General features: G+C 37.6%; 4 protein-coding genes across 6 annotated transcripts; 2 read left to right on the top strand and 2 right to left on the bottom strand.

Annotated features, from left to right (window-relative positions):
• Nucleotides 1-975: 975 nt before the first annotated feature.
• LOC128864382 (RNA-binding protein cabeza) lies at nucleotides 976-10,861 on the top strand. The gene is made up of 2 exons (XM_054104018.1): nucleotides 976-1,218; nucleotides 10,286-10,861. Exons 1-2 carry the CDS (start codon nucleotides 1,120-1,122, stop codon nucleotides 10,439-10,441), a joined length of 255 nt encoding a protein of 84 aa, XP_053959993.1. The 5' UTR covers nucleotides 976-1,119; the 3' UTR covers nucleotides 10,442-10,861.
• Nucleotides 10,862-12,342: 1,481 nt separating this feature from the next.
• LOC128864364 (conserved oligomeric Golgi complex subunit 1) lies at nucleotides 12,343-16,317 on the bottom strand. Of its 3 annotated transcripts, none has more exons than XM_054104008.1 (6): nucleotides 16,101-16,317; nucleotides 15,354-16,036; nucleotides 14,218-15,284; nucleotides 13,508-14,155; nucleotides 13,370-13,429; nucleotides 12,781-12,872 (listed from the first exon to the last, which is right to left on the bottom strand). In XM_054104008.1, exons 1-5 carry the CDS (start codon nucleotides 16,235-16,237, stop codon nucleotides 13,409-13,411), a joined length of 2,556 nt encoding a protein of 851 aa, XP_053959983.1. In that variant the 5' UTR covers nucleotides 16,238-16,317; the 3' UTR covers nucleotides 12,781-12,872; nucleotides 13,370-13,408. The 3 variants fall into 3 exon arrangements, with proteins under 3 accessions (XP_053959965.1, XP_053959983.1, XP_053959973.1); XM_054103998.1 differs by having other exon boundaries at nucleotides 12,794-12,872; nucleotides 13,399-13,429; XM_054103990.1 differs by lacking the exon at nucleotides 13,370-13,429 and having other exon boundaries at nucleotides 12,343-12,872.
• Nucleotides 16,318-21,276: 4,959 nt separating this feature from the next.
• Nucleotides 21,277-23,011, top strand: LOC128864353 (pinin). Its single transcript, XM_054103979.1, has 8 exons — nucleotides 21,277-21,537; nucleotides 21,597-21,907; nucleotides 21,976-22,074; nucleotides 22,136-22,210; nucleotides 22,290-22,397; nucleotides 22,455-22,493; nucleotides 22,555-22,608; nucleotides 22,672-23,011. The coding sequence occupies exons 1-8, from the start codon at nucleotides 21,354-21,356 to the stop codon at nucleotides 22,954-22,956; spliced, it is 1,155 nt and encodes a 384-aa protein (XP_053959954.1). The 5' UTR covers nucleotides 21,277-21,353; the 3' UTR covers nucleotides 22,957-23,011.
• Nucleotides 23,012-24,391: 1,380 nt separating this feature from the next.
• LOC128856669 (chymotrypsin-2-like) lies at nucleotides 24,392-25,584 on the bottom strand. The gene is made up of 3 exons (XM_054091986.1): nucleotides 25,475-25,584; nucleotides 24,815-25,425; nucleotides 24,392-24,744 (listed from the first exon to the last, which is right to left on the bottom strand). Exons 1-3 carry the CDS (start codon nucleotides 25,518-25,520, stop codon nucleotides 24,583-24,585), a joined length of 819 nt encoding a protein of 272 aa, XP_053947961.1. The 5' UTR covers nucleotides 25,521-25,584; the 3' UTR covers nucleotides 24,392-24,582.
• Between the last annotated feature and the right edge of the window lie 74 nt (nucleotides 25,585-25,658).

Raw genomic sequence — 25,658 nt, 5'->3', positions numbered from 1 at the left:
TATGTAAGTCATTTTGTATGCTCTCAAAAAAATCTTAACTGAGTTTTGCTTTGCCTCTAAAAGCAATCAGAACATAAATACACGCATCAGTGGGTTTGACAGTTAACTCAAACCAAGAGAATATATACACACACATGCTCACATACACAGAGTTCTTCTAGTACTATGTTTAGTTTTTTCTCTGCATTTGCAGCGATATGCACACACATATTTGATTTAATGGAAACTAATTAAAAATGCAAAATTTTCAGTGTTGTTATAGCTTTTCATATTTTTTTCTACACGTTCATACATGTTTATGCTGCAAATGTGAATGTGTGAAGAGAGCGACACATACGAAACTATGCACTCGCAGTTGTACGGTAATTATTTACATATGTAGTTACAGATGAGAGTTGTGAGAATATACGAAAATATTAGCTCACCTGAAATCATAGAAAATTTTACCAAATCTCAAGACTACCAAAAAAGCAGTATCAGCAAAATATTATATCTTTCTCCTGTTGCATGCACGAACATGTATCAGTCCGTATGCTTGAATACATTGGCCCATGCGAGGCACGCGGCCACTCTTCAATGTGTCGCAATGGCACTTGGCGCACTTCTGCAATAATCCGAAAAGTGACGTTCATCAATAGCGAGCAGCAGAGGACAGCGAAGGTGGCGGAAGCAAATGCAATTGCACTTTTGTTTTCTTACACTCATTCAGGGCTATTTAATGTCGTTGGCGCGGCATTCGGCAAATCACGACCACGGCCTTGGCTGTAGCAATGCCATGGGAAACGATTATTGTGCATTTCATCATAGACGGCAGATATTCTTGTTATTTTATTGTTTTTTTCTCATCATTTTTCGGTTTTCGGTTCTCATAGTCTGTTGCGTTGCATTATTCTTAAGTTTTCTATCGCTTAGTTCACTTTTTGCCTTTCTATTTGGTATTTTTCGCTGGGCACTTGCGCTTGAAAATATTTATGAAAATTTTACTAATTCTATTTTTACTTTAGTTACGGTTTCACAGCGGTGGCGGCAACAACATCTATTGAAGGTTTTAACGAAAATCGCGCCCTGCGATTACTGGTGAATTGTTAATAATAAAAAAGAAAACAGGAAACAGTAGTTATGGGCAAAAATAAAGGTGGCGGTGGGGGAGGGGGAGGCGGAGGCGGAGGAAGTGGTGGTGGTGGTGGTGGTAGTGGCGGTGGTGGTACCGGCGGAAATGTAAGCAAAATTTGTGTTATGCAAGCGAAGTAATTATTGTGATCGTAAGTAGATCGGCAGTGCAAAAAATATTTGATTGAATAAATTATTTGCTCTCTAACTTCCGCAATCACAGGCTGCACAGTCGAAGCTACATTTCACGCTCGCCACAAAAATACTAATTATAGCATTTGTGCAAATTAAAATATTTTTTAAACTACCTATTTTTTAATCTAATCCGGATGGTGGGCTATATGAACACTCAATTGAAACCCTGCTTCAGAGTCATACAGTTAGTAACATAAATAAGTATGCAGGAGTCTGATTTATGGAATTGTTTGACGCTAACACCTTCCTTAATATGTACTCAAAATATTTTACACATGGTAATTATGTACAGGGATAAGCTTTCATATGCGCCTTAATTTAGCTGTAAATTTTAGGTACCGTTGTCCACGCTTTGCTTTGTCTTTGGTGCCAGCGAAATTTATGTCACAAAAGTTAGTATACAGCAAACGATTGTTCAGTTAGCATAACATTTATTTTTACGCGTTGATTAAAAAAGTTAAAGCTATTAAAAGAAATAATTAAAGTGAGTATAAACATTTAGGGAAGTACGTTTTGTATTAATTTTTGCGACATTTTCAGTAATGGCACCAAGAGGAAAAGAGCTTTCTGATGATTTAAAAAAACTGATTATAAAATATCAGAAGGAACATAAATTATTGCGAGAAATCGGTCGTTTGATAGATAGGAGTTCAAAAGATTGTGAATAAATATAAAAGTGCAGGAAGCACCACTAATAAAGACCTTTGTGGACGTCCGCCGCTCTTAAGTCCCAGAGAAAAAACCTTAGTCGTACGGAAAATCAGGATAAACCCCAAAATAAGTGCCCCCAAATTGAAATCTGAAGTTGAAAATGAGCCTGGAAAACAATTTAGCACCCAAACTATTCGCCGGGTTTTGCATAGTGCTGGTTATCATGGGGGCAATGTTAGGAAAAAGCCATTCGTGAGTAGCGGCAATCGGAGGAAACGGATTTCTTTCGCAAAAGTTCATAAAAATATGACCAAACGTTTTGGAACCAAGTCATATTTTCTGATGAGTGTAAGTTTAGTATCTGTGGATCTGATGGCCGTGAAAACGTTTGGAGAAAAGTTAACGCGCAATTGGATCTAAACAATATGACCGGCACTGTGAAGCATGGAGGGGGCTGTGTGATGGTTTGGGGATGTATGGCTGCGAACGGGGTTGGAAACTTGATAAAGTCTAATGGTTATCCTACCAAATACTAGGATGTGATTTTAATTATGTTTTTGATTTTACAAATTAATAATATGAGGAACTGTATACTTACTTTTGAGACATGAATTTTTATAAAGTTTAATATAAAAAGCTATAATTTTGTTCCTTTTTAAAATTTTGTCATTATTTGGATCAAATATGGCTTTTGTATTTCATTCATGTAAATAAAACACAATAACTTAGGTTGTTTGAAGGAATCGATTGGGGGAAAATTGAAAACGTGTCCGGTGTATACTTACTTCTGTTGCTAACTGTAAATACCCTAAAATAAGAAACAAAAAAATCCAAATCATATTTTACGTCTTCCACATTTAAGTCCGAAAACAGCTCAAAATATTTATTCATTTATTTATTTATTAATCAAACATGCAACAACAAAGCAAGCATACAATTAAAACTTGATAAAGGCGAATATTTTTCCCACTTATGGAGATGCGGGATGGGTCTGATATCTGTACTTCATTTTATGGTTTCTTGCGCTGGAACTCGTGAATTTCATATTTTTCCTTCTTTTAGACACTGCGAATTTTCTTTGCTTAGAGCTCAGTCAGCCAAGACTTATACTTTACTTCGTTTTCATAGAAACTTAGTGGCTGTTACTCAGCACGTCAACATAATTTCTCCCTATTTATGTAAAATAACATAACTTAGTAATGTAAAGCCTACTGCTCTCTATGATTTCAAAGTTAAGTGTAGTTGGTTCTACACTTTTAGAAATTGGTATAAGTTCGATATAAAATTTAAAGTCCAAAATAAATAAGACTGAGGTAAAATAGAAACGAAAAGAGCTGTGTTCTGATCATTTCGAGATTATCTATCTAAAATATTCCCCTCTGGCCTCGATGCACTGTTTTGCGCGATCTAAAAGCTTTTCGAGAGAGTGTTTCAGGTCATTGGCCGGAATGTCCTTCAGGATGTCGGTACAAACCTTTTGGATGGTTTCTACGGACGCAACACGTTTTCCTTTCATGGCCAAATGCAATTTTCCGAATAGGTAGAAGTCACAGGGAAGCAGATCAGGCGAATACGGAATCAAAAAATCACTCATAAGTGGATCGAAGAGGTGGGGCGTGATCGTGCAAGCCAGCTTCCTCCTTCGCGGTATTCAGGCGAATTCGACGAATGCGATGCAATAAACGCTTCAAAACACCAAGATAGAAAATTGCATTGACGGTTTGGCTCGTTGGCACGTACTCCTTGTGGACAATTCCCTTGGAATCGTAAAAACAAATGAGCATAGATTTGGATTTTGACTTCTCCAAACGCGATTTTTTGTGTGGTGGTTCGTCTGGGGCCTTCCATTCGGTACTTTTAGTTTCAGGTTCATGTTGGAAACACCACGTTTCATCACCAGTTACAAAGTTGTAGGAGAAGTTCTCGTCTTTTCTCGCCTCATTAATTAGGTCATTCGAATGTTGAATTCTGAGCAAAAGATATCTCTTTGTCAACTTGTGCGGAATGAAACGTGCACAGACCTTATGCAAGCCCAAATGATCAGTTAAAATACGATTAATCGATGTTTTGAAGATATTCAACTCCGATTCCATGAATTTCAACGATGATTTCGGATCATTTTTGATAAATTTACGAACAATTTCGATGGAGTTTTTGGTGATTGCTGATTTTGGGCCGCCCATTATCATTTATGTCCTCGCAACCATCTCTGACACGTGAACTCTGGCACGAGATAGACAATCATCGCTTTAAAGTTGTTTCATCAATTCAAATGTTTCGGTAAACGTTTCACCTATTTTAAAACAAAATTTGATATTAGCTCTTTGTTCGAAACTCATTTTTGTACCGATGACACAAACATACTAACACTTTAGACGCATTAACTTCGCTTCCACTGAACCGAATGTCACCAAACTTTCACTAGAAGTCAGCTAGGGATGTTATTTCCAACGCACTAACTCATTAAAAAGATGGTGCCATCAAAAATATTTTTTGTCGTGTTTATTTTGAGCTTCACCTTGTATATAATTAGCGCGTACACCCTTTTTGGGTGTTTGGCTGAGCTCCTCCTCCTATTTGTGGCGTGCGTCTTGATGTTGTTCCACAAATGGAGGGACCTATAGTTTCAATCCGACTCCGAATGGTAGATATTTTTATGAGCAGCTTTTTCATGACACAAATACACTCGGAGGTTTGCCATTGCCTGCCGAGGGGCGACCGCTATTGGAAAACACTTTTTCTTCATTTGGTGTTTCACCGAGATTCGAACCTACGTTCTCTCTGAGTCCCGGATGGTAATCACACACCAACTCATTCGGCTACGGCGGCCGTTTAATGGCTATGAAGTTTATTAACAACTGTGCAAAATTTCGTTTATTTGTCTAAATTTAATTAGGGTGTGGTGACACCAAAGTTTTATCCTACGGAGATAATACTTTGGTATTATTATTATTATTTAATTTTTCTCAAGGCAGCTCTTCATTACAATGACAATACAAAACAAAACTAAAAAAATTACATACTTTACCGCTCCACCCTAATACATGTACATTAGAGCGTATCACCAAAAAAAAGTCGCCCGTACCTCTCCTCATATGAAGTGTTTTTGAAAAACATTAAAAAAAAATTTTTTTTCTGGCAACCCTAGATGTCGCCCAATTGCATTTTTCTTCATATCTTCGGCATTTATTGTCGGATTTTAAAGTGTGATACACCAATTTTTTTGTCTCAAGGAGTGGGGTTTTCCTAAGAAAGCTCATTGATCACAGGCGCTCCGTTGTGGTACCTACCCACCATATCTCAGTTGCTACCACCCTAATGTACCGATCTAAAAACAGCAAATTAAAGACCGTAAAAAATCGTAAATCTTTTGCGAAAAAGGTATTTCGATTCAATTAGTACAATATCTATAAATACAAACAATGGTTCACCTACATATCTATGTACTTTTTCTTCTTAATTGGTGCGATAAACGCACCACCGAGTCTAACAAAGCGCGCGAAGGTATTTCGTCTTGTCCTCGTTCACTACCAGACCTATTTGCTTCCCTTCTTTTATCCAGGTTAGAAAAGTCAGAACAGCGATGTTAGTTCTTATACAGAGTGGCCAATGGCAGAGTTAGTTTTTAAACTTAAAGTTTCATCCTAACCGCTGAGCGTATGAGCGGCAAAGGGACCGCGTGAGCTTCGAACGTGCGTTGAAGCGCATTTCAAGGATCGTGTGCTACTGCTCGTCATAGATTTTGTTCAGAATATTTAACGTTTACGTGATCCCCCCCAAGTGAAGATTTGATTTGTTCATGGGTGCGAATGTTCGGAGTTCAAAATTCAAGTTGAGCAAACCCTTTAGCCTAACTATTACAATTACGTAAAAATGTCTGCGAGACAGTCTAGGGGTGATTAAAACATCAACAGCCACTTTACATTCCCGAAGTGGCGATTTAGTATGCACAGTCAAGCAGTGAAATAATTGGACCATATTTTTTTTTTGGAAAATCATCGAGGGCAAGCAATTTTGTGGACGGTGTCTCTTATTATTATTTTTTTATTTCTGTCTATTTTCTGTCAATAATGACAGAACATCCTTCCTTGCGTACACAGACAGTGTTTTAGCAAGTTGGCGCCACGCCTCACACCTATTTTTGAAAATCCATATTTTGAGTTTCCAATGCAGGAATAATTTTCTACTTCGTTGTTTAAATCTGTGAATATTTTTGCCATTTTTGTTTTTTTTTGCTTTTGTGACAATTGACTTACTACGGCTTCATAATGATTTCTTCCACTTGCGCTATTTATTTGGTTGGCTTCTGATGATGCTGGCAAGCATTTGTTTGACGCCTGCATTGTGTTCATGCCTTTAGAGACTTACAGCAGTTTGTATGTGAACTTACGATTTGCAACACTGAACTCAGCTGTCAGCTGTTTTTCAGCAACATGAAACAGCTGAAACGTGGAGTGGTTATTTATTTCTAAGTTCACTGCCTCTATCCGTTTTTTTGAGTGATTTTATTTAAGGCAACCCGGTCGTCTAGAAATTTCAAAAAATCGATTTTTTGTTTTTTCGAGATTTCGAAAGTATAATATCTTAAGAATATTCTGTGAAATTTTCATGCGGAAATTTCCAATATTATAGCTTCTACTGCCCATTAACTAGGTAAAGAGCAGTCCGCGCGCTCCTGTAACCCAAACTTTAAACTCATTTATCTTGAAACTGGCTAAACTGTGCCGGTCAGCGTCGAGTCAAACTACTTCTAAGTCCTAACAAAGGAATATCTGACAAGCTTCTCTCACTAAGCAGAGTAGATCTGCGTCTTTTAACAGGATATCTTACAAGTCACTGCAGCCTGAGGTATCATCTAAATAATATTGGTCTATCTGAGACCAATGTCTGCCGCTTTTGCGAAATGGACATAGAAAGCTCAGAACATGTGCTTTGTGAATGTCCTGCGTTGGGCAGACAGAGACTTCATCACCTTGGTGGTAACGTAGTATCTCCATGCAATCTCTGGAACAACAAACCGAAAATTGTGCTAAAATTTTTAAAAAGCTTAAAACTCTAGGGTTACAAAAATAGGCCTTTCACAATAGATCAGATCTGGTCGCAGTGCATAATGGCCTTCTAATAATAAATAAATAAATCTCGAAACGAGCTTTTTCGGCCTGGTGTTGTCAAAGAACAAAAAAAAAACTATTCAACCGAATCGTCGGAAATTTTAATATGTTGTTCACAACATCAATGGCTATCGCCCGTACTAGAATCATAATATTGTTTCAATTATTTCGAATTTTTTTATTAAAAAACTGAAAAAACCCCGATTTTTAGAGTGTCAAATTCAAAAGCGCGCCATTTTGAAACATGTTTTTTTGTTTTTTTTTTTTTATTCTAGTACGGGACTAGACTATAGCTACGGTCATACTGATTAATACTTTTTTTTTGTTTTTGTGTTTCAGATAAATAGAAGAGCCAAAATAGACAACACCGTCCAGATCCAATTTTTCGGGAGTGTCAACTTCAGCAACATTTTTTAAATTATTAAAATTAAAAAAAAAAACAATTTTAAAAAAGCAAAAAAATTTTTTTTAATTTTTGTATGTAAAAGAAGCTAAATACAAAGCCTAAACATTTAAATATCGTTTTTCATTTTTGTTTTTTTTTTTGTAACAAAAAATTCCTGAAAATACCCTAAATTTTCGAGCTCTAGACCACCGGGACCTCTTAATAGCGCGAATCCTTTTTCAGTATTTTTGCCGATTAATTTTGTTTTTTTTTTTGGAAAGTTATTGCGATTGCGATGCAGATAGCCGACATTTCACGACTTGGTAGCGCTTGTGGAAGCTGCGAGGCAGTTTTGGATTTTGCGCGTTTTGTACGCCCGTGAAAGTAAGAGTCACAATCCAGCTATCCAAAGAAATTAAATATCTTGGAGTAATGCTCGATAGAAAATTCCTTTGGAAGTCACACGTTGAAGCAAAGACATCCAAAGCACTGGCAGCCTTCTGGCAGTGCAAGGGTGTTTTTGGGAAAACGTGGGATATTTTCCATAGCAAGGCCTTATGGATCTACACAGCTATGATAAGACCATGCATCAGTAGTCAGGATGAGTACACTCGCTCTCGTGGGAGTCAGCAGGACCTTATCGAGACTACAGCTCACTGTGGTCATCGGTTGCGCCGGAGTTTTTCCAACTACTTCAGGACCGCCATTAGATGCTCTGGTTAGTCTCCCACCACTTGGTGATTCCAACTTCCTTGGCCCGGAGCCCGTTCTGCCACTCTCTTCTGCAGCCATCAAAGCCACGTTTAGCAAACCGGTTACTCTAATCCACAAGCGAACTTGGCAGGCTGAGAGAGGCTGCAGATGGACAAAACTGATGTTACCTGTCATGTCCGACAGACTTTCGCAGTTCCTCCTGCCACTAAGCAGAGGGAGCAGTAGGCGGCTCGTTGGACTGATGGCGGGCCACTTTCTATGGGCAAAGCACATGGAAAAGGTGGGCATCTCAGACAGTGCACTCTGCCCTGCTTGTGGAGAGGAGGATGGGACGGCGGTCTACTTTCTCTGTGTCTGCTCAAATCAGGCTTTAAGTCTTTGGCGCTGATGTGCCAAGAAGCGACCACCTTGGCCACCACAAGATCTACTCAGACTTCTTCGGAGGTTGGGTAGATTTAAAGAAAATTAAAAAAGGAACCCGAGTGCAGAACAATGGATTTCATTGTGTCTGAGTGCTGTACTTGCTAGTCTGTCCTGCAAAAAAAAAAAAAACGCCCGTAAATTGGTTATTTTGCGATCATGATCGGAGTCTCCTCTAACCAGACGATAAGACTTATAAACAACATATTTTGTATGCATCTACAATATATTAGTATGGCATATTCGTACCGAACTTCTAAAACAAACGCAATAAAATCACAGAATTCATACTTCACTCTACCTGTCAATTTTTGTATTTTTTTTATTTATTTCAAATTTAAATATAAAAAGCGATCCTTCCAATTGTTTTATACTTCGTTTATACGCATCTATCTGCATACGTACAAGCTGGTTCACGTGAATAGAGGCAATTTTTATGGGAGAAAATGGTTATTAGTGTAGTAATGGTTGGTTGATCTAGTAATCCAATGGTTTTTGATAATTCCAGTGAAGGCCGTACTTTGAAAATAAACATGCATTAAAATATAATTCCATCTAACGGTATTTCGTGGCAGTAAAACTTCAGCAGCTGTCAGCTGTGAAAAAGGATCGCTTTTTTAAGCATTCATTGCGTTTGGTCGAAAACGTCTTAATTCTAATAAAATGGGAGAGCAGAAAGGTTCAGAACAGATCGCAAAACAGGACAAATCGGTATCTTGACCTCAGTGGGTCTTTTCGAATCACCAAATTTCCAAAAAGATTGGTCGAAGTCCAAATGCTGTAGATCTTTACGTGAAACAAAGGCCTCCTATGGTAAGAACTACAAAGTCAGAACTGCGAAGTCTTTAACACCGAATGAAACCCGCAAAACTCTTAAGATTGCATCGAATTCCGCACTTTCAACTGAAAAATTAAAGAAAGGAGTTCGGTTACAAATAACAATCCCGGTGAATGCAATTAGTATTTAGTGAAGAAAAGAAGTTCAATCTGGATGGGCCGGATAGATATAATTACAATACTATTTCCATGACTTAAGAAAGGAGGAACTGTACGCAAGTCGGCATTACATCCGTGTAGGTGGTGTTATGGTATGTGGAGCAATATCGTATTTTGGCGCGTTCGAATTGAAAATTGTAGACGAGTAATGACGGGTAATAGCTATCTGTTGGAATGTTTTTGTTCCGTGATTCGTGAAACATTTGGGCCTTTTAATTGGATCTTTCGACAAGATAATGCACCTGTACACAGGAAGGGGAGTGGAATTTGAGAGTCTAATTCGAATCATTAAATCAGCCTGGTTTGAAATTTCATTAGGCTATCTGGAGAATTTGTAAAAATACATTCATTAACGTTCTTACGAAGTAATTTATTAAGCTTTATATACCTAATTATTTTTTCTTATTTGTTCAAGTGAACCTATAAATCAAGCACAATATTACAACTGCTGAAGTTGTACTGCCGTGAAATACCGTTAGATGGAATAATATGTTGATGAATGTTTGTTTTCGAACAAAGTAAATTATTTACTGGAATTATTAGACACGCTTGTGTCACGGTTGCTTTAAAAACCATTTTATTCCATAAAAATGATTGCCTCTAATCTAGTGTGTGTCTAAAGTGAACCGGACTGTACATATGTATCTGTGTATGTATGCATATATGTATGAAATTTACGCAATGGTGCATCTTTCTTTTTCAGAAAAAAGGTGGTGGTGGCGGTGGAGCTGACAAAAGTGGAAACAAAAATAAAGGTGGTGGTGCTGGAGGTGATAAGGGCGGTGGGAAAAAGCCGCAAGAGCAGAAAGCAGCAGCAAGTGGCGGTGGAGGAGGTGGCAAAAAAGGTGGCAAGAAGTAGCAGCGAGTGAAATTAACGCATCGAATCCCATTAAACATCTTCAAAAGGTTCATGAAAATATGTATAAAAAATTCATTCATCATCCATCCTATTTTATAAGCGAATAACAAAATGCTTAGTTCGTAAGTGTGTAAACTTAGTGGAATGATGATTTGTGTTAATTTGACATTTCAATAAACTCAAAAATATCGAAGTGACACGAAATGAAAGCATAAAAGTATGGGAAGAAAGCGACTGACATTTTTAATTTCATAACAAAATAACTAAAATCAAGAATTTATATTTTTTTATTTATTTAAAAGAGCAGCAATTATTAATAACTATTACACTTGCGAAAGACATGTACAGCTGTGGACGAATTAATGGTAGTATGCCCAGAGGAAAAATTAATAAAGTAAAAATTACAATATGAGTATAGAATTTTGCTTTATTATTTTCAGCAAGTAATTCAAATTGAGAATCAAAATATGAAATAAATTTTTAAGTTTAATTTTTTTTTTTTTCATATAAAGAAAAATCAATATACCTAAAAGCCAAAAGAATTCATCTTCAAAAAATAGTGATATGGATTACGCACACACTTGGAAGAACACACGCCAAGTTTCAGCCAGCTCGGTTTATTTCTTATATGTATTTTGTATCCGGTTGAATCGAGGAAGCGGAGGGGTTTTCCTTTGCCACCAGGACAACGCACCGCACCAGCTCACATCTCAGCAATTGTGGTTGCAAAATTAATGGAAAAAGGGTTCCAACTCGTTTCACATCGCCCCCATTCTGCAGACTTGGCTTCCTCGGACTACTATTTGTTACCCAATTTGAAGAAATGGCTGGCGGGAAGAATTTTTTTTTTTCAATCGGGAATCGCAGAAACGAATGGCTATTTTTCAGACCTGGACAAATTTTATTATTTGAAAGGATACAACAAACTAGAACAGCGTTGGACTAGGCATATAAGCATAAAAGGAGAATATATATGTAAGCCAAAAAATAAAAAAACTATTAAGTAGTTTTTATTTTTGCCCGAACTTCTCAAACAACTCTCGTATTTAATATAAATTTAAAAAATCCCTGACCATTCGATGCTATCTTCTTAGTTATAAGGCTTTACCAATACACTGTTGAAAGATCTAGAGTAAAAGTATTACTCTATGACCATGTGGGAGCATAATTTCCCTCAGAATTTGAATGTCTCCTTTCCAAATATTATATGTACTCGTATGAACAAGTTAATAGCTGCTGGTCATCTACCTAACGAACGTGCTCTCCACTGTCCAACTAGCGAACATCATACACATATGACTCTGCAGCATCCCATGCAATTACAATGTGAGTGTGAGTCGACTGCTGTGAGAGCGAGTGTAGTTAACAGCGAGCATCATACGCATCGCTTGCAGTTGCTATGCAAATGTGTGTCGACTGCTGTGAGAGCGAGTGCAGTTAACAGCGAGCATCATACGCATCGCCTGCAGTTCCTATGCAAGTGTGAGTCGACTGCGGTGAGAGCGACCAGAGCAGTTAAAAGCAAAGAGGAATTAAGTTTCATCCAATTAGACTTGGTTAATGGGGGTTCTGTTGCAAATGGACCAATTTGGAGATGACTACGGTTGCTAGCTTTACTAAGCATACAATATTTTTGTAAATTCTTATTGTTAATAAATATTTTATAATTTACATGACAAGCCGTGTTTCATAGTTACCTATAGCTGCATATTTTAGGCTGAGTTCCGTGTGTAGAATCCCTTTTTGCGACTAGACCTGACTATCTTACAATAGAACTCAGAAAAAACGAAATAGAAACGCTGGCTTGTAATTGTTGTTGTAATAGCAACATACGCTCTGTTGCTCCGCAGATTATTTATGTACTCTTAGTCGCAGACTAATAATTCAAATTTACCTGTGTGTGTGTGTGTATGTAAGCGCATTTATATTTGTGGTCATTATTTTCAGTTTTAGGCTTTCATTACAATCTTCAGCGGGGTGTGCAACACTTACGAAATATTACATATTAGCTTAATAACATAATTAACGTCAAAATAGGCGACTGGCTTATAAGTAATTAATTATTTATATACAACTGTACGCTGGGGTGATGGGTGAGATGCTGGCGTTTGGCCCTTCACATTTTTATTTACCGACTAACGACGATTCTTCTGCAAATGCGTACTTTTGGACTAAACTTATGTGTGTATGTACACCTCCGTACGCTATAATACATATTTGCGTGTTCAATTATGAATACAAGTGCCAAATGAAAGCAAACGGCGTCTGATGCCGCAGCCGGAGTGGCTGCTTACTATCGAAACCAATCCTGTGACATAGCGCCAAAGAAAGAAGCAGCACCGGACTTCGTTTTGGAATCACTTTTGCCTTTACCTCCTGTGTTCGCCGCTGTTGTTGTTGTGGTTGCAGTAACTTTACGTGTTGGCGTAGGCTGAGAGCGCATTATGCCGAGATTAAGAAGAGAGGAAGTTAGAACTTTTTATTTAGCATAAATGTTTGTGGTTATACAAAAACATTACTGGTAATACAGAAACTAAGCGTCAGTAATTAACTCAAAGTGAATCAAACTGGACAAAATCAATAAAAAACGTATTAGTTGCAGCGCTAAAAAAAAGGTAATTTATGAGTCCAATTCGGCACACAAATAAACGCAAACATTAAAGTTGTAAGTTTTTGGTTGCAAGTTTTTTAGTACACATACATATACATAGGTACACACGCATATGGAGTGGATTATATAATACTACATTCTGTATAGCGAAGCGAGCTTTCGTTACTGTAGTAAATAATCCACTCCACAATACGACATTTTATGTAGGGGTACTCTATGCTAGTTAGCGGTAATTTGGATCGAAATTAACATTTTATGAAACTGTTAGAAAAGTAACCAACAAGACAACTAATATCGCCCTAAGCGAAACGACATACTTATCAATCCCAAAATAGGTTTAGCTTACGCGTGTGTAGCTACAAATCAAAGAAAACATTCTTGAAGAAGAATTGAAAGTTCACTTTTTGGTTTATATTGGAACTGCATTGATGATTAGGCTGTAATTTGAGATTTACCTTTTCATTATCGGGAGCAATAGTGTTTTTCTGCTCTGCACCAGCAGCGGGAACTGGCGTTACAATTGGCAACAATGGGAACCACAGCGACGTTGATCCGCTCGAACTTAAACTCAACACATTCGGATCCTTGTCGTGTCCTAGCAACGCAGAGCCAACAGGAGCCATGTGCGCCGGCAGCCAAGGTGCCAACACACCAAACTGGCAATTGAATCGCGACACAGCCTTTTTGATGTTTGCCGAGATATGCTCGGTGAATAGCTCGAAATCGAAGGGATCAATGAAGTCCTTGCAAGTGTTTTGTAAACTGCTGAATTGCTCGTTCAATGCACGGTCGTCACGCGTAATGCCAAATAAGCTTTGCAGAAATTTTAAATCGAAATACAGTTGCAGAGCGATATTTTGGCTGATCGCCGACTTGTCGTGCGTGATTTTTTCGTAGTGCTGTAGGATTTGTGCCAACAGTTGCTGGTTGTAGTAGTGCAGCACTTTTGTGGGCAGAGTTTGTGGCACGATTGAGTTTAGCGCGCGCACCAATGCAAAAAGATACGACTGCAGTGATATGCGCGGTTGGTTGGGAATGCGAAAAGTGGAGTGTATGGTGGCATCTTGCTCGTCTTTTTGTTCAAGCTTAACAGTTTCCCAATTCTGCAAACAAAAACAAAATTATTTATTTAAGCATAAAAGTTTGAAGCCATCGCTGCACCTACCGCAAATTCTTCCAAAACGTTGTCGTTTGTAATAACACTAGGAAACACATTTTCGCAGTTGTTTTCTTCCAGTACTCCCACTACAATTTGTTGCCAAAATTTGAACGTTTCTTCCTCAAGCAACAGGCATACTCGATTCCAGTGCTCTACACTATTTGCGGCCACATTCCCTACCCACTGGCGCCAACCGCTGCGCTGGCAGAAACAAACCTTCAAGTTGGGGCACAACTCAACCAGTGCCACACAGCAACGTGCCACGAATATGAGTTCACCACGCTGAGTCGGCAGGAGGTGCAGGCTCTTTACACGACTAAGAAAGTGTGTCAACTGCGCCTCGGCGGTCTCACGCAAAAACACTATCAACGCAAGCTTATCTTCTGCACGTGTCGCCTGCTCCTCCAGCAGCACATTCATCTCAGAAACAATGCCTTCCAATTGCCGGTCAAATTCGGCACAAAGCGCGATGGTGGCTGCATCGTAACCCTTTGTTTTCATCAACAATTTCTTAACTTTGAGATCCTCGGATAAGGCGACCTCCAAACTAGGCGGCAAATCACTTACATTTTCAGACCAAATGTCCAAAGTGCTCAAACTAACATCTGGTAGTGCGCGTTCCAATGCTTCGAAGGTAGTTTGCATTGCTTTCGCCCAACTATCGTGGATAATGTCATGGATGCGCTGGTTAATGAGAGGTATGTATTTTAGCTCGAAGAAGTCGAGTGTTTGCGAGAGCTGCAGTTTCGTAACAATTTGATCGAAATTCAGATGTTTTTTGCCGGCATTTGCTTCTGTTTTTAGTTCTTTGATGGTACTCATTGTCGAGACGAAATCAAAAAGTTGCTTGAGTTGCGTGCTGGCAATGCGTCTGGTATCCACCAGCCATTGTTCAAGCGTAGCACGCACCTGTGTCTCGTCCAATGTTTGTGCTTCGATCTTCGGGCGAAAATTCGAAATTATTTCCGGCAGCAAATAGGAAAACTGCGCATCAGTTTGGTGCATTAACGTTATTGTAGGCGATGCATTTAGGTCTCTGAGCTCAGCCAACTTTTGCAGCAGCAAGCCATTTTCTGCAAGTTAACAAATTGAACAAATGAATATATATTTTGTAATGTTTTCCAAAAACATGCAAAAAAAACCTAAGAAGCATTTGGCCATCAGATCAACGGTGCTGTTTAGTATACGCAAGCTTGCTAATATCCGGTCTTTCACACGTCTTCGCTCTTCATTCCCACTTTGCTTGGATTCGCTCAAGCAACTGAGGAACGCCGTGCAGCGCAAATTTAGAAAATAATTAAAAACTCCGTTCAAAGTATTCTTTTCTAGCAGCAACAAGCTGAGTAAACAATCGACGGCCACATCGATGCTCAGATCTTCGCGTTCCAAAGCGGCCAAAACGTGATGTTTTATTGTCACATTGAAAGGTTTTAATATTTCCCACTGCTTTTTGGCTACGGGCAGATGTTGCATCAATGAGTTGTTCGCATCCAGCTGTAAGCCCGTGCTTATATGTCTGCTAAAAATGAACAGTTCACTGGCCGTGTAGAAACGTTTCTCATCAATGTGCGTCCATATTAATTCGGGCAACGCAGTCAACAGCTTAATCTGCACCATAGTATTGAAGTAATTACTCAGCTGCTTATTTGCATTGCGATTTCGCATCAAGTCTTCGGGCGCACTTGTCTTGAAGCCCAACAGTTGCTGCTCGTTAAGTTTGCGACAATTCTTAGTAATGGATTCCACCTGTTCAATAAGTTTCGCACTGGAGTCTTTCATCGCCACAATAGTATCGGCTGCCTGCAGCAAATCGCGATAACGTTCGCTGCCCACAAAAAGCAAAATATATATTAAGAAATGTTATTTTTGCGCATCCGGCGAAATCATACCCAACCATCAAGCGCAGCTCCTCCCGCTTGTTTTCGACAACCGACTGGATTTTCTTGTGAACGATGTCAATCTCCGGCACACTGTGCTGCTCGAACAGCGTGTTCACGTCCAGATTCAATAAATTGGCCGCATCCATTACGACTGTGCAATTACTTCCAAATATTTGTTTCAACAAAACACTAAACGGTGGCTTAAATCTATTGTGAAAAGAAAACAAGTGCTTGACACGTCGCTGACAGCTGACAGCTGATTGCTTGCCCTGCCATCTGGCGGCTACTAGCCAAGCGTGGATTGAGGAATTTCTGCAGCACAGTCGACGCGCGTAAATAAGAATCACTAGCATTGCCCTTTGGAGTCGACTGTTTGTGAATGAAAATTATATTCGCTTTAAATTGTTTACATTTCCATTCGATGGAACTTTAAAAATTGAAACGAGCACAAAATGTGAGGTAAGAAATTATTTTTGAGGCCAACGTCTTTTATTTTTATTGCTAATTCGAAAACGAATCACTGCAGATATTGAAAAACTCACTGATCATGTATTTTATTCACTTATGTAGGTAAGTTAGTCAACACCCCCAATAAACTACCAACACCCATAAATAATTTCGCTCACGCGAAAGCTACAACAAAACCTGAAAAACTGGTTGGGGAAAAACACTTACCAATGAATGTTTGCAAATAAATTAGGAAAAAACATTTAGAAAAATCCAGAAACATTTATTTAGAAAAATTCAGTAAAATTAGTTTACATAAATTAAGAAATAAATTTAAAAAAAATCCAGAAAAATTAAGTTAGAAAAATTCAGAATAATAAATTTACAAAAATTTATAAAAATAAATTTAGAAAACTAAATTTAGATAAATGCAGAAAAATTATTAAAAAAAAAAATTCAGAAAAATTAATTTAGAAAAGTCCTAAAAAATAAATTAAGAAAAATGCGGCAAGAATAATTTCAAAAAAATCAGAAAAATAAATTTAGAAAAATTCAGAAATATTTATTTATAATAGAAAAATTAAGAAAAATAAATTTAGAAAAATTCTAAAAAATAAATTAAGGAAAATTCGGAAAGAATAATTTAAAAAAAAAATTCAGTAATATTTATTTATAATAGAAAAATTCAGAAAAATTAATTTCGAAAAATTCTAAAAAATAAATTTAGAAAAATTGGGGAAAAATAATTAAAAAAAAATCAGAAAAATAAATTTAGAAAAATTCAGAAAAATTAATTTAGATAAATTCAGAAAAATTAATTTAGAAAAATTTAGAAAGAATAATTTAAAAAAAATTTAGAAAAATTCAGAAAATTTAGGAAACTAAATTTAGATAAATGCAGAAAAATAATTTAAAAAAAATCAGAAAAATTAATTTAGAAAAATTCTAAAAAATAAATTAAGAAAAATTCGGAAAGAATAATTAAAAAAAAATCAGAAAAATAAATTTAGAAAAATTCAGAAATATTTATTTATAATAGAAAAATTAAGAAAAATAAATTTAGAAAAATTCTAAAAACTTAATTTAGAAAATTCAGAAAGAATAATTTTAAAAAAATTTAGAAAAATAAAGTTAGAAAAATTCAGAAAAATAAATTAAGAAAATTTCGGAAAGAATAATTTAAAAAAACATCAGAAAAATAAATTTAGATAAATTCAGAAATATTTATTTATAATAGAAAAATTAAGAAAAATAAATTCAGGAAAATTAATTTAGAAAAATTCTAAAAAATAAATTAAGAAAAATTCGGAAATAATAATTAAAAAAAAAATCAGAAAAATAAATTTAGAAAAATTCAGAAATATTTATTTATAATAGAAAAATTGAGAAAAATTAATATAGAAAAATTCTAAAAAAATAAATTAAGAAAAATTCGGAAAGAATAATTTAAAAATCATCAGAAAAATAAATTTAGATAAATTCAGAAACCTTTATTTATAATAATCTAAATAAATTTAGAGAAATAAAATTTAGAAAAATTCAGAAAAATTAATTTAAATAAATTCAGAAAAATTAATTTAGAAAAATTCAGAAAAATAATTTAGAAAAATTCAGAAAAAAAAATTTAGGAAAAATTTATTTGCAAAAAATGCAGAACAATAAATTTAGAAGAGTTCAGACAAATAAATCAGAAAAAATCAGGAAACTTTATTTAGAAAAATTCAGAAAAATTAATTTAGGTAAATTCAGAAAAATAAATTTCGAAATATAATATTAGAACATTCAGAAAAATAAATTAGAAAAATAAATTTAGAAAAACAGAAAATTAAATTAGAAAAATCCAAAAAAATATTTAGGAAAAATTGTGAAAAATTAATTAAGAAGAATTCAGAAAAATAAATTAAGAAAAATTCAGAAAATTTTATTTAGAAAAAGTCAAAAAATAAAGTTTTACTAGTGTAGAAAAAGCTTGAATAAAATGTGAAGTCAAAATTAAAAAAAAGTATTTTAATTGAATAACTTAAAAATCAAGTCACCAGAACAAGTAGATCGAGGATTTGATTTAATATTGGCTTGATAATGACTTGTAAAATAATTTAATAAGCTGGTATATTTTTGTCATTTAATAATTGGAAGGATAAAAAAACAGTTACAAATCAAAGAGCCAAATTAACTAAATATTTAGTTCAAATAATTTTCCAATACGACTTTCGAAATTAAAATTTTGATAGTTCCAAGGCGAATCTATTAAAGTTGGTAACGGTAAATCAGCTGATTTGTTTTTTTTCTTTCGCCGTGTCCATGTGGCTGTCAACCCAGAATTGAGCAAGGCGAATTCATTCTTTGTTTTCTACAATACTTCCCAAATACTTTGCTTTGACAATCAAACGTACAAAACATTGTTGTTGGTCTACTGCCACCACCTTTAATGAATGCGCCTTGTATAGTTCTGTAGATTTCTTATATTTGAAGTAAAAATCTTTCAATGTGTTTTTTGTTTTTACGACTTTGATATTACATAGTTATGTAGATGTTTTCAAACAGTTTTCTGACTAGTCGCAATTCCTGTGCAATTTTCAAATCACGGAGGAGCAGAAAGGAAAGCCTGGAATCATCAATTTGTTGTTGCATTCGATTATATGTATAAGTGGAATCCAAAGGCAGCACAAATTTTTCATTTTTTTTCTACCGCCTTCTTTGTCGTTTCACCTTGGCCGTAGTGGTACTGAAGAATATATCGAAATTTCTGTTATTTTAACCTCTCTTTTAGAACGCTGCAAAAACACAAAACCTTCGAAAGACGTCACTTTCTGTCCTATGTATACTAGGTGTGTTCAAAAGGTAAGGTGGCAAGCTTGACAGCGTCTGTGTGCATACTGTTGTTTGCTCTGTGGGCTGGAAGTTTGTGGAGAATTTCACCGTCTTGCGTTTCCACTCATTTGGTCCAGTTGAATAGCTGGTATGCACCGTGTTACCATCATTGTCTGTGTGCGTGTTGGTGAAGGTGCTTGTTTGTCCCGCAGGTGTTTCAGGTTCGTCAAAGTCAAATTCAAAATTATCATTATAACCGCCCATGGCAGGTAACTCGGCCGAATTGAACGGATCCTCTTTGTTCCACGAGTCGCTACCCATGTACTTGGTACCTTTGGATATTAACTTAACGTTGGCTCATCCTCAAACAAATCATATGTTACAGGTTTGGGACGTTTTGCAAAGATGGCGTCTGCCAAATTGGCCTATCTTGCGGCACCGTTGGTGACAAATTTCTCAAATGAATACTCAATTCAGCTGTAATACATTTGTGGCAACGCCTTTCCAAATATTGAGTGAAATTGAGTTAAAGACACTGTCATTAACCTTTCGTTAGACACCCGGGTCTGACCAGACTTTTTCGATTTCGGACATGAATTCAACAAATTTCTGTTATAGCTAACGACTTGAGCTTCCAGATAGTTTTCTTTGAATTTCTATCTACCTTTTAAAAAGGATCCTCGAACAGGATGAAAAAGGACCAGATCCGGGTGCCGAACCGAAGTTTTTAAAAAAGTTGTCCAACGGCGGGTTAAGCTAAAATTAAAATTGTTGTCAATTATAACGGTTCATTGTTTTTGCCCTCGGAATTTTGCGTTTTAATTATGTTTTCATATTTTACTCGAAGCATTCAAATCCCTTCTTCGTAATCTTACAATTTTTCATGTTGGATTTAGTTTTGTTTCCGTTTCTGTTTCTTCGCAGTCATTTCTGACTTCTAAGTTGGGTATGAAATCTAATGAATTTGTGCGTAATTTTGAAGTTTTGATATTATTTAACTATTAAATATTTCAATACGAATTCTTACGAAGTCATCACGCGAAAAGTAAAATCACCAACACTTGAAGAAATCACTCAGATTCATGCCAACTGGCAGGCTACTGACATGGCCAACAGACAAATTTCTATTCAATTGAATCAGTTAGCCACAGCAATTGATAATCTGGCTAAACTTAAGGAAGCGCATAACACAGAGCTCTTAAAAAAGAATAACCAAAACCTATTTTCGTGACAAGCGTCCGCTATTATTCGGACTGGTCGTATGATTCGTATGGTTTGAGAGTGGATGGTTCTTCGATTTCAAAAAAAAAAAATAGTTTTTATTCAAAAGTTCTCAAAAGAAAACAAGGAACCTTTAACTGCATTTCACTTAGCGTGTACCCTTCTTGGCATGACCTTGGAGTTGCCTAGCGATGCGGCTTTTAACTCAGTAATTATGGCAAATCTGTGACCTTTCATGGGGTTTTTTTTGTTTTGGGAACAGGAAAGAGTCATAGTGGCTCTAGGCCGGTGAATGCGGTGGCTGAGGCATTATTTGGTTTGATTTTTTATTTGCTCAAAATATACCCAGCCTTTGAGTAATTTTTTCGATATCAGCAACAACACACTAATCTTCTTTTGGTAAGATTTGCTATTTTCAACAGAAAGTAAAAATAGTCGAAAATGATTCATATCTTATTGTTGTTGTTGTAACAGCACTAATATTCTCCATAAGTGTTTGCGCAGTGCTGCTGTAGTGGCAGGCTTTGACCGGCTACACATCCGGGTCGTTCCAGTAACGCAGAGTCGACTGCGTCGCGCACGATCTTGCCGCTGTTCTTCAAATGAGGTCAGATACACCTGATTTTTTTTTACAAAACGAAAAGTAGCGCACCCTAATCAAGCACTTTCAAATAAAAAAAAACACATTTTAGAACGATTTCTCGCAGAGACTAATCAAAAACTTTTTCCTAAAAAATTGTTCTATATTTTTATCGGAATTTTTAAGACGTTAGCCGCAGCAACATGAATTTTCTCATACAGCGCGGAAAAGTTCGCAATCAAATGATAAATGTGCCGCCAGGCCTACCGGAATTGCTGTCGGACATTACACGCGAAGTCTTACGCTGTCAGCCAACCACCGAGTGCCTCTGCCAATTCATCATCGACTATCTACATTCGGTGATCGTGACACGTGAGAAAGCCAGAGGTAAGTGATGAATCTTCTTGTCATGGCAAATGTAAAGGGCAAGTCTCTTTGGCATCCAGTGGCTAAAAGCATCATTGATCGCGCTTTATCGGTGGTGGACGAAATCATCGCGGATATGTGCATCTGTGATATCAGCAAGGCTAAGGCCCAGGAGATGGCAATACATATGGAGGAATGCTTCCGGCGCTTCCTTAGTCGAATGCGTTGTGAGCAACGCACAGATATCGAAGTTGTGCGCTTCGAGGAGCAGGATATGCTAAATGCCATGATTGAGCGCTGCAAATTCACCGATGAAGAATTGAAAATTTCCCAACCCATGATCGAGGCTGCGTATCGTCGCTTTGCCGATGCCTATATGAAAGCGCACGAGGTATGCATAATAATATAAATAAATAAACAAAGACATTTTGAGAATAATTTCATATTTGGATCAACGAGGACTTTGAAGGCACCGAAGAGCTCTATCAATATTTCAAACAGCGCGAGCTTAAACGCCAAGAAGAGGACAATAAAAGAATTGCAGCGACTAGAATCCAGGTTTGCACAGGAAAATTGTTTACAACGATTGTCATTACGAGCCTCTGATTGTGTATTTCAGGCTAGCTTCCGTGGCTATATTGTGCGCAGAGCCTTGGGTAGATCTCTGCCGCCTGTCAAAAAGACTGAGGAAGAGGTGAGAAGGCTAGAATTGAAGCGGTTCTTACAAGATTTGAGATTAACATTCCTGCTGTAATTCTCTAATCTACTCTTAGTTCGGTTTGGACTTCACAGAAATAGAAAATCGAGCCGCAGTTACGATTCAGAAAGCTTTTCGCCGCCACTTGTCAATGATGTCTTCAAAAGATCTCGACTTGGACAAGGTTAACAAGACTAGCAATGCACTTAATTTTTTTATTTAATGTTTTCTTTGTGTGTAGATTGATGAGGTTTGCGAGCCTGGTTCTCAAATCATAGTTGTAAGTAAATTTTCTTTGCATTCTCTATTGAAGATATTTGTTTAACGACTCACCATTATAGTCTGCCCCAGGTATAGCCGAGGAGCATCCAACAGAAATGGTTGAACAGACAGCGGTAAGTAAATTTTGAAAACTCAATTTTAATCATTTTACCTCGCATTTTATGATTTATTAACAGGAAGAAGTGCCTCTTGAAGCAACTCAATCATCTCAAGAAGCCGAAGTGGCGTTGGAAGCGCCGATAGAACCTGAACCAAAACTCGAACATGAAGCTGAACACATTACGGAGCCGGAGCCGGAGCCTCAACCTGAACATGAGCCTGCCTTGGAACCGGAGCCTCAAACTGAAACTAAACCTGAACAATCTGAACCGCCACCTGACGTTAGCGGCGAAGTAATTGAAGAACATCCAGGTGAAGAAGCTGCGAGCCCCAATGAAGCCGGAGCTCCGAAAGAAGGCTGAATTGTTGATAGTTTATAAAAGAGAAAATATTCAAATACCATTCAACAAGGGAAAACATGTGTCTTCTACCATTCTGTATTTTCTTCCTCTTCATTCCTGTCTTCCCTGGCAGGACATTTCTTTATATCCTTGTTCACTCCGCATCTTGTTCCTCCGCTCCTTTCTTCGATAGCCTGGGGCAGTGCGCCAACCTAAGTCCCACCAATCTTCTCCATTATATCAACAGCTCTGGCTGGCTATATTTGCCTGTTGGTGGTCTCATAATGGTATCAAAACGGCGCTTCAGTGCTACTTGAGGAGTGTCAGACTGACACTTCAACCATTTCAACCTACCTACTCCGCTCGGGAGCGATAGCATCTCGATAAGACTCTTCCGTCGGTATCTGTTAGTTCGCGCAGCATCGACTTTCGCCAAGTGATTTTTGGCCGACAGCGAACTCTGCTCCATTGCGGGTTTCAGTACTGTATCATTCTCGTGCTGCTATCTGGTGATTAACCCGGACGGGACAGAGCGCTTCAGATTTCAATTGTAGTACCGATTCCATTTCCGTTTGAACATGAATTTTACAACTCTATCCACCCATCATGGCGAATCAAGTGGATTTTCCATAACATGTGGGTACCACTTGGAATCTGGTTTCCATTCGGGTTAACACTCATGTTTTTTTTTCTAAAAATTCAATTAGCTTGAGATAGATGGAGTACTTCGATAAGTTACATGCCTAGGGAAGGTCTAATCTAAAACAAGAGGCCGCCTCTAATCTGAGGAATAGACGTCTTTTGCAGCCGTCCACTCGGAGACAAACACTACAAAACTTCGAGGGGCTTTTAAATTATATAGCCCCGCAGAAGCTCCCTCTCCCGTTACCCTGACCGTACCGTCCATGTGGATTGGTTACCTCATCTTCAGTATGGTTGCGAGGGTGTGAGAGTAGGAATTGAGAAATTAGATTGCTGATAGCAGCTACCTCAGCTTCTCTCAAACCCCCTACACCCCTTACATTTTACGTATTATAAAATATCTACTCGTACGTACATACACATGTATATACATACATACATACTTATGTTCATTTAGCCCTGTATCTTTTTCGTATTAACTTTAAATTTTCCGCCAACTTTTTCCATTCCTTTTGGTTTTTAAAGAAATTTACTGGTTTTCTTCGTCCGTAGCCGGTAGCAAACCATATTCATATGCGATGTCATAAAAATCCGGTCGACTTATTTTATGAACCGTATTATTAAATTGTCCGCAAGCACATTACAACAACCCCAAACCGCTGTCTGGTCACGCTTGTTGGAAAGACGGCAATATGAGCATTTTAAATCGCATGTCCTTGAGAATTGTGTAGATATGTACGAGTGTGTTTGTGGCATGAATGTTCGCAGCGCTTAGTTGGGGGGTGGAAAAATGAATATTTTCAATGGATTCATAATTTAAGTTTATTGCAAGGATAACATCCCAATTGGGGGCCATAGCAATCCATACATGAAACATCATAATTTTTTTTTCATAGCTAAAAAAATCTACCTCCAACCTAAAATATGTAGTAGATTGGGTATGTCGTTGTGTGGATTATGTGCTTTTACTTAATACTTTTGTTAGCAGCAGAGTTAAGTGCGTTTTTACTGCATACGCGCTCGCATCCAGTCATCGAACACAGACACTCGAGTGTACACGTCCGGAATGACGCTGAAGACGCCACAAACGAAGAGTCCGTAAGAGACAATGCCAACTTGACGCAATCCGTTATCCGTTTTCATCACCAGCGGACCGCCAGAGTCGCCCTGCAAAAATAAAATTAAGTTTCATTTGGAGAAAAGTTCAAGCAAAGGTGCCTCTTTACTAAATACTTACTGAGCAGGCGCCCTTGAGTAGGGCGCCACGCGCGCATATCTCCGTCTCTGTGAGGTCTTCCATTCCACTATTTTTGCACTCCTGGTTCGTAATGGTGTGATAGTTCATGGTTTGCAGCGTAGTTGGATAGTTGACATTATCCAACTCTGGTGGCAAAAACGGAAAAGGTACTGGCAAGCGCAAGCCCCAACCAGTCAAAGTGACTGGCACTCCACCACCTACTTGCTCGGTGCCCTGCACGTTAATGGCTGCCATACGCGTTCCATCTAAACTCAAGGGTTCTTCAAGTGTCAGAATAGCTATATCACTGGTCACAAGCTCCTCGTAATTTTCATGTATCTCATAGGAAGCAACCTGCACCCGCACACCTTCTGAGTCATTGAGATCGCGCACACCGGCCAACACTGACATCCGTGTCACATCGAAGTCTTTGCAACAATGGGCCGCAGTCAAAATATGGCTCGGCGCTATTATGGAGCCGCCACAGAAATGCTGGTACTTATTTTTTCTGGTAAAATATTGCAGCGAGACTTGGTAGGGAACAAACTCGCCTGGAGGCACATCGTTGCCACCAACAATGCGCGTTGAGTCAGTGTCGCTCGCTGAAACAGCTGAAGAAGAGCTAACGAATTAATGCACGAGAAAACGAGTTAGACTTACCGTAAATCAAGTGCGCTAAAATTAAAATTGATTTAATATTTGGCATTTCTATTGGAATTAGTGCCAGGCTGAGTGAGTTCCAGTGAATTTAATAGTATGAGGTTTTGTAGTTGTTTGTATAGGTGTAGCATTGACGATTGACTATTTATACCCGTAGTTGCACAACATTTCGCTTCGATATTCA

Source organism: Anastrepha ludens, chromosome 2 (genome assembly GCF_028408465.1).
Source record: "Anastrepha ludens isolate Willacy chromosome 2, idAnaLude1.1, whole genome shotgun sequence".
In the NCBI taxonomy this organism is placed as follows: domain Eukaryota; kingdom Metazoa; phylum Arthropoda; class Insecta; order Diptera; family Tephritidae; genus Anastrepha; species Anastrepha ludens.
Note: the sequence above shows the minus strand (reverse complement) of the source record. Positions and strands in the feature narration are given on the sequence as shown.

What these genes read in the sequence shown, in the direction of transcription:
- LOC128856669 (XM_054091986.1), bottom strand. Translation starts at nt 25,520, where the DNA reads ATGCCAAATATTAAATCAATTTTAATTTTAGCGCACTTGATTTACG. An exon ending in TTTAGCGCACTTGATTTACG is followed by an intron (nt 25,426 to 25,474) that starts GTAAGTCTAACT and finishes GCTCTTCTTCAG; the next exon opens with CTGTTTCAGCGAGCGACACT. An exon ending in TACTCAAGGGCGCCTGCTCA is followed by an intron (nt 24,745 to 24,814) that starts GTAAGTATTTAG and finishes TTATTTTTGCAG; the next exon opens with GGCGACTCTGGCGGTCCGCT.
- LOC128864364 (XM_054103990.1), bottom strand. Translation starts at nt 16,237, where the DNA reads ATGGATGCGGCCAATTTATTGAATCTGGACGTGAACACGCTGTTCGAG. An exon ending in GATGGCCAAATGCTTCTTAG is followed by an intron (nt 15,285 to 15,353) that starts GTTTTTTTTGCA and finishes GTTAACTTGCAG; the next exon opens with AAAATGGCTTGCTGCTGCAA. An exon ending in ACGTTTTGGAAGAATTTGCG is followed by an intron (nt 14,156 to 14,217) that starts GTAGGTGCAGCG and finishes TTTTGTTTGCAG; the next exon opens with AATTGGGAAACTGTTAAGCT.
- LOC128864382 (XM_054104018.1), top strand. Translation starts at nt 1,120, where the DNA reads ATGGGCAAAAATAAAGGTGGCGGTGGGGGAGGGGGAGGCGGAGGCGGA. An exon ending in GTGGTGGTACCGGCGGAAAT is followed by an intron (nt 1,219 to 10,285) that starts GTAAGCAAAATT and finishes TTTCTTTTTCAG; the next exon opens with AAAAAAGGTGGTGGTGGCGG.
- LOC128864353 (XM_054103979.1), top strand. Translation starts at nt 21,354, where the DNA reads ATGAATTTTCTCATACAGCGCGGAAAAGTTCGCAATCAAATGATAAAT. An exon ending in TTGCAGCGACTAGAATCCAG is followed by an intron (nt 22,075 to 22,135) that starts GTTTGCACAGGA and finishes TGTGTATTTCAG; the next exon opens with GCTAGCTTCCGTGGCTATAT. An exon ending in AAGATCTCGACTTGGACAAG is followed by an intron (nt 22,398 to 22,454) that starts GTTAACAAGACT and finishes CTTTGTGTGTAG; the next exon opens with ATTGATGAGGTTTGCGAGCC.